Raw genomic sequence first — 7,870 nt, 5'->3', positions numbered from 1 at the left:
CTTTATCCGACGGATAGGTTTCGATTTCTCCACCGGACAGACAAGAGGAGGAGGAGGTGTTTGCTCAGTGGCCTGATAACAGCAGCGTTGATACCGGACACAGGGTTCAGTCCAGGCTGCAGTCTGTCCATCAGACTCTACAACTTCCTATCTGAGCTCACTGAGGTTTTATTTCTGCTCATAAACAGGTCGCCTGTCAAACTGTTGGATTTTATGAGGTTCCCTTTGTGTCAGATATCACATTCTCTACATTTACTGTCTCTGTGGACTGAAATGCTTGACTCAGTCTCAAACACCTATAGTAGCCTACAAATTGACATAGCCTACTCAGGGAAAATGAATGATTATGAAATTCTGAGAGTTCATTTCAAAATAAAGTCATACATTTTGAGAATTAAGTTGAAATATTTCAAGAACTAATACAAGAATACATGTGTGATTTGACAAGATAAAAGTCATAAAAGTGGGAGATTAAAGTGGTAAATAGTACAAAGTTCAAAAGACAATGAAATTCACTTTAACCTTGGACCCATGGGTTGTTGTACTGTATGGTGACTCAGAGGGCTCAACCTGTTGCAGCTTAAGAAAACTAAGACATGAACAAACACGCTACAAACTCACAAAACAACTTCAACAGGAAGAGTTTCTGGGGACACAGTAAAGTGACGACTCCTTGACAATGAGTTGAGCCTGTTTGGTTTATTATAACATAAATATCACATGACTTTATTAGCCCGGGCCACGTTTTTATTGTGTCCCTGCAAAACCAAGATTAACAATAACTGAACCGCTTAAAAATACATGATTTCTCTACAGGACCCAACACAAACATGTCTCCTGCTCATTGGAAGGTCGGTGATACAAACACTTGTGTTTTCATCAGAGTAAATTCAGTGAATGTGTTTATTTTACTTTGCGGTTATTTCAGAATTTGTGATTCACAGCAGAATTCACACTCCCACAGACTAAAATCCTTCCTTCCTTCCTGTTTTTCCTCTGAGATCCTTAAGTAACTCATGAAGAAGGAGATGAACAACAACAATGGAAGAATGTCCTTGGAAAATCGAGTGTCTTACAGTAAAAGAGCTGAACGCATTCAAAACTCAAACCAGATGTTTGATCAGGAGCCAGATGTGTGAGATATTAGACAGTAAGTGTAACATCAGTGTGTGTGTGTGTGTGTGTGTGTGTGTGTGTGTGTGTGTGTGTGTGTGTGTGTGTGTGTATTTCAGAAAGAGGAAGCGCATCATCTGAGCTCAGTGTGATTGTGACTCCTGGACTCTGAACACAAACAAAAAACAGGTCCAGCTTCTGATTACACTGTCGTTCATAAGAGTCAAAGAATTCAGGCTGTTGAAATAATGACAGTAAAAGTCAAGACAAAATAACACAAACAAGGGTTTAAAAAAAGAAATCATACAGGATTTTTGGTAGAATTAAATGTTTTTCATTAACTTCATGTAAATTTGTTTTGTCAGTTGTTCGAAAATAAGAGTTGTTTTATCTTCAACGTTCGCTGAAAATGATAGATTCAATGAATGAACTAGCCTACTTAAAGGTACATTGTGTAGGAAGAAGAAGTACCAGAGTCCTGGATGTCTTATGCTGAAGGAGTTTATTTAGGCTCGATCGAGGAGAACAGAAGATTCGTCATCACAACATAAGTGCATGAGTCCCCCTCAATTCTAAGGGTCAAACAGTAAAGCTCAGATTCTAATACTAGAAAGGTGGGCCGAGACAGCAAAGGGGAGATGTGTTAACATCCAATTGGCTATAGTGAATGAACATGAAGATAAGGATTCACACCAGCTAGGAAATACAAAGTGTCATCCAGTGACGGAGGGCATTATCATCTGACTCTACAGCTGTGTCTGTAACCAGCCAGAGAGTGAGATTGAAGTCGCCAAAGAGGGACCATGGCCATGGCATGTTCCTCAGAGAGAAAATAGGGCATATACATAACTGCCCCAAGTCACTATGACACAGAGGGGTTGACCATTAACTACACAAACTATCTATAGGGAAGTGAAATTATTCTCTAACCATCGGCAAGTTCAGAGTTTACTGGAATATTTCAGTTTGTTAATGGGGGGGATTACTGATGAATGAAAAACACACTTTTGAACGAAATAATTGATTTTCGTGAATAGATAACAGGAGAAGTTACACAATGTCCCTTTAAAGTTGAATTATGTTAATAAAGAAACAAAACCAGCTCATAGTTGGAAGTTAAAACACTCGAGAGACTTGTGTTTTGTCTTTAATACGTGCAAAGCTAAGTCAGGACTCTCTGAATCTCTAAAGCCTAACCAACACAAATACTGTTGTGTAAGAAATCATTGAGGTTAATTATTTGTCTAGAATAAGATCATTGCTGTTGTTCTTGTATTTATCAGTAAGATGTGACCAGTGGACGTTGCCCTGCCCTGCAGGATCATACTATTAAATATGGAGGAGAACAGCTGTCGCAGTGATGACTGACATGTACAGATGTGGACAATACTCTTCTGTTAAAGGGACAACGAGGAGTTTGTGTTTGGTTATGAAAAAGTCTCACATTAATGTGGATGAATCTACGTTACCCACACTTGTTAATGGCTCCATTTTCGATAAATATATCGTTTTGTCTCTATCGTTATTTTATTATTTTAATTAATGGTGGAAACGCTGGGCGAGCCGACCAGCGTTTCCTTACTTTCAGTTTCGCGGACGCTGCCCGGCGGGTCATGATAATAACATCTGACAAAAGTAAAGGCCCAAAAGATGTTCTACCAGAGGTTTTGTGGACAGGTGAGACAAAACTGGAGTCACATCAGCTCATCGTACACAGATGCAAACATGAAGCATACAAAGAAAAGGACACTGAACCCGTAACCCATAATTTCTTGTTTATGAAAGATAAGACTACACAAATATACAAATTGTAACATTGTATATGATAAATAACATTATTTACCACTCCATGGATTGCTTTCTGGTTGGCTTCTTGGAAACACATGCACATGGCCGAGAGGAGGGTTAGCAACACAGAGGAGAAGAGACGGCTTGTATTAAAGGGATAGTAGCATTTTTTTTTAAGTGGGGTTGTATGATCTACAAATAGCCCCTAAGTACTTTAATTGCAGTAGAAGACTCTGCACTCCTCCCGTTAGCAATGCCAGCCCATAGCCCTGCCCAGAGATTTACTGTACAACATACAGTGTTGTGAATGGACCCAAAGAAACGGCCTATTTTCGCGGCCTAAAAGAGGTTTTACGTGAAAGAAAATACACAGTTCCATTGTTCACTATAATATAATTTTTTCCAGCCCCTCAAAGTGCAGGAAAAACGCAGTTTTTATTTGGACCTAACCAACTCACGTATCCCTCCTATCCAGGGTTAGCACCCGCCGATCAGCAGTTGGTTAGCTCCAAATAAAAACTGCGTTTTTCCTGCACTTTGAGGGGCTGGAAAAAATTATATTATAGCGAACAATGGATCTGTGTTTTTTTTTTCAGGTAAAACCTCTTTTAGGCCACGAAAATAGGCCGTTTCTTTGGGTCTATTCACAACAATGTATGTTGTAAATCTCTGGGCAGGGCTATGGGCTGGCGTTGCTAACGGGAGGACTGCAGAGAGTCTTCTACTGCAATTAAAGTACTTGGGGGCTATTTGTAGATCATACAACCCCACTTTAAAAAAAATGCTACTATCCCTTTAAGTTAAAGGCACCATATGTAAGAATGTGGCCAAAATCGGTTACTGCAGTCAAATTCAAAACACAGCGATCTCGTTTTATCTCCCAACCGTAGCGGCAGCTCAGTGGAAGCAGACAGACGCCGCCGTGACTGGGAGAGAGGGCTAGGTGGCGCAACATGCCAACACGTAAATTCAAAACATAAACATGATTTGCAGTCTGCAAAAAACAATGTTTTAATGCGAATAGTACAGTACTGGCTGTACTATTGTTGTTGATGAGTTCATCATGTTATATGAACATTATTCCTGAGTCTCTGTGACATATTAGGAGGATTTTATGGCCAGTTGCTTTAGATTTCTTACATATTGTACCTTTAAGGATACCATAATTTTTGTCCAGGCCAGTTCATTCATTTTTTTTTTTAATTAAATCATTTTTGGCTATTTTTCTTTTTGCTTGTGTCAGTTTCAAGTTGTTTCAGTGACGGTTTTTCTTTCTTAACCTGAAGGGTAGGCCTACCAACAATTTTTTCCACATCTGTATAAGAGCTCTCTGAAACTGCCCTCTACTGTCTCACTTCGCATATGTTTTGCATGTATGTAATAATTAACACATATAAAATAAGGAATGCAGTAGGTTTTTATCGCCCTGGCTCTGTAGCATCATTTGACTCGGGGTCAGTTTCCAGGAAATGAAAGTTACTGCACAGGTTGATGAGCAACCAGGTCACAAGCGCTTCACATGAGTGGAGAGACTTGTTCAGACAGAGGTTCGGCTGCAGATAAGACGCAGCCGTATCAACCGTGGATGGAGTGTGTGTGTGTAGGTGTGTGTTAGTGTGAAGACGATTACTCAACACCAACTCTACATTCCAGAAGTTTTGTAGTTACTAGGAATCTTCTGTTGACATTTTGCGTAAGCCGAGTAAATTACAGAGTGAAACAGATAGACGGACGTGACAGAGTAAAATCTTATCACAAATGTTATTTCCATTCCTAACAACTGCTCTTTCCACAGTTTTCTCTCTGTTCCTCTTCAGCTCCAGTTTATTTACACTGAACAGCACATGGCATAGTCTATATTCTGTATACACATCTCTCATCCTGAATAAATATTACAAGAGCTTTTTTTTTTATAGCTGTGTGGATGATGTAGCTACTGTACAAAAGGTGTTGGCTCATCCTGCTCTTATCAAACTAGGTTACAAACTCCATATGTACTGTAAAATGATAAACATAATGAAAAGTTAAGGAAACACTACTGCTGCTTTTGGATAATGAACCTCCTGCTCTTCCGTCTATTCAATCCAGTTTAGTCTTGAATGTAAAAGACAAGTAAGTAAGATGTCTCATTTAAAGCTCCATACAGTATAAAGGTAGATGTTTGTGTTAAAGCTCCATACAGTATAAAGGTAGATGTTTGTGTTAAAGCTCCATACAGTATAAAGGTAGATGTTTGTATTAAAGCTCCATACAGTATAAAGGTAGATGTCCATGTGTAGTGTGATTATAAAGCAGCTCTAGGTTCTATATTAATACTGTGAAAGTATCAAAGCCTCAGTCCACAGAGAAATGCACACAGCCTGTATTCAGAAACTGAGCCTTAAAACTAGCTGTCAGGACTTCCTGTCACTTTGTGATGTCACAACAAAGCCCCGCCCCCTCACCACCTGGTCCCACCATCCATCCAACACTTTGCAGCATTGCAGGATTTGGTTTCTCTGAGTATTTTATTCTGAAATCTGCTCTGTTTTTGTTGGATCACTTTAGAAAACAGTCAGCCTATCAGAAGAGAGACTCAGAGCCTCCTCCTCTCTTCTGATTGGCTGACACCAACCTGTTGTTACTAGAGCTCCAGAAAGAAGCTAAAAGAGAGAGGAGATGGAAAACTACACTGATATTTATATATTCTTTTGGATCAACCCTTCAAAATAAAACACAACATCTGATCCTGGTCTTGAGAACTCACTTGTGTTGTAATGTAATGCTCTATTTATATTTTATATATATATATATATGTATGTAATGTATATTTATATTTAAATACTGTATCCGTCACAATAAGGAGCAAACCGAGTGTTCAGAGATCAGCTTTAATGTCTACAGTTGTTCAGACCAGCAGTATCAACAAATCCTGTACAAAAAATACTCTACAGATCAACTCCCCCCTTCCTTTCCCCCTCCTCCCCCCTCAAAAAAAAACAATAACAAAATAAAACACCAAACATCAGCTGACAACAGTTTCCACATTGTCTAAAAAAAAAAATCTATACATAAATATGAACGCAGTACCGGTCCAAGTGAAAACTCTGCATATTAAATACAACCTCCAGCACTTTATATACATACACACCTGCATTGATTGATCACTTTACCTGTGAGGCTCATAGACATTCAGACACGTTCAGTGGGTGTGTGTTGTGCTCCACTCACACACACACACAGTACCACTTCCTGTTCACCAAAAACAAAGGAAGTGGTGACACAGGAACGCACGCACACACACACACACACACTGCTGCGGTAACACAACACATTTCTTATTCTCGGAATTGTTTTCCAGTGTTGATCTCATTAAGTACTCATTGCCGTTATTGATCGATCAGAACATTTCATCTATTTGCTACAGCGCCATCAAACAAAAGCAAAGCTGCCCCCCCCCCCCAAAACCCCCCCAAGAGAAACACCTGCTCACTAACGCCTGAGTGTTTGAGTTGTCATCGTTCTGGTAAAGTCTCCTGATGTGAAGATTGAAATACTGTAGAGCAGTGATTCTCAAAGTGGGGTCCGGGAACCCCTATGGGTCCTTGAGAGGGTTCCAAGGGGTCCCCAACTTTTTCTTGAAATTTTACCACTTTTTTTTCCAGAAATATTAAATTTTTTTCCTCTAGAAATCTCTCAAAATGTTTCAAAAAATTCACACAATCTGCCCTAATTTGAATGTACATTGACTAAAAAAAGTAACATTATTCAGTCTTGGAACAAAATTTGTATATTTCTGGTGTTTGTTTCAAAATTTTGTCCAATGGGGGGGGGGGGGGGCGTGATCTAATTTAGGGGTCCTTGATGTAAAAGAGTTTGAGAAGCACTGCTGTAGAGTATTGGTTATTTATCAGATATAATTTAATCGGCCGCTCTGAGATCTGTTCGACCAGGGTTGGACAAAAAACATTAAATTCACCTCCACCTGATCGGACCAGAGACAGAAATCTTAGCGACAGTGTCTCAAAATCTGTAATAATGAAATCTAATTTGCATGGAGAAACAGCTACGGAAGCCCTGAAAGGCCATTAAAAAAATCTAATATACTTTTACCCCAATTGTGACAAGCAAAATTGAAGAGGGAGGTGGATTAATTGTTTTTACCAAAAAAGTAAAATGCAAATATGATGTAGATTTGCAAACTGGGCGACGCATTTGTCCATTGAAATAAATGTTCCATTTTACATCTGTAACATCTGTAACCACGACTCAGATGCAAAGATTTACATTCACAGCAGCAGCTTTTTCTCAAGAGATTTTCACCATCTTATGATATGATACCAAATTATTCAATATTTAACAACAATCGCAAAAGTTTCTTGTTGTTTCTCAAGAAAAGTTTTCCGTTTTTTAATGACATAAATATCAGACAAAGGGGTTTTTTCTGTGTTTGCTCAATCCAGTAAAAAATTTGTGACATTTTCAGTTTCACCCCCTCAGCTGCTGAACTTGTACATGTAGGGACAGTGAGCGTTAAGGCCGTGGTGACACTGGTCTCTCAGACAGTGGTGATGAGGATGATGATCCCAGGACCTTCACCAGCAGAAGGAGAACGACGGGAAGCAGAGCGGAAAACCAGGATCGGTGGGAAAACAAGAGGGAAGAAGAAGAGAGGGAGAGAACGTAGGATCCAAGGGAGACGGCGGAGATCGGGCACAGCAGGAACAGGAACAGGAGGAAGATCGGCCGACGACCGGCGGACAGGAAGCAACAGAGGAGGAGAAAGAAGAAGTGATTCTCAGAAACAGGAGATAAGGGAAACTTCAGACTGTGAGAAAGACTGAGGATGAAGATGAAGATGAAGATGAAGGAGAGCAGAGAGGTCAGAGGTCACAGCAGAAAAGATCTCTCGCACTCAGCAGGACAAATTCACAATATTCACATTTATCTATAAAAAGAAAAAGAAAAATCTATTTACAACATTTCTGTA

General features: G+C 39.6%; 1 protein-coding gene across 1 annotated transcript in view; it reads right to left on the bottom strand.

Annotated features, from left to right (window-relative positions):
- Nucleotides 1-5,859: 5,859 nt before the first annotated feature.
- LOC310995838 (kinase suppressor of Ras 1-like) overlaps nucleotides 5,860-7,870 on the bottom strand; it is a 53,356-nt gene continuing 51,345 nt past the window's right edge. The window contains exon 20 of the mRNA XM_083984998.1: nucleotides 5,860-7,473. Within this exon, the coding sequence (XP_083841124.1) occupies nucleotides 7,377-7,473 (97 nt within the window). The 3' untranslated portion in view covers nucleotides 5,860-7,376. The remainder of the gene's footprint in view (nucleotides 7,474-7,870) is intronic.

The sequence above is a fragment of the Trachurus trachurus genome (genome assembly GCF_905171665.1).
Source record: "Trachurus trachurus genome assembly, chromosome: 13".
NCBI classification, from domain to species: domain Eukaryota; kingdom Metazoa; phylum Chordata; class Actinopteri; order Carangiformes; family Carangidae; genus Trachurus; species Trachurus trachurus.
The sequence above is the reverse complement of the archived record's forward strand: the minus strand, read 5'-3'. Positions and strand labels throughout refer to the sequence as shown.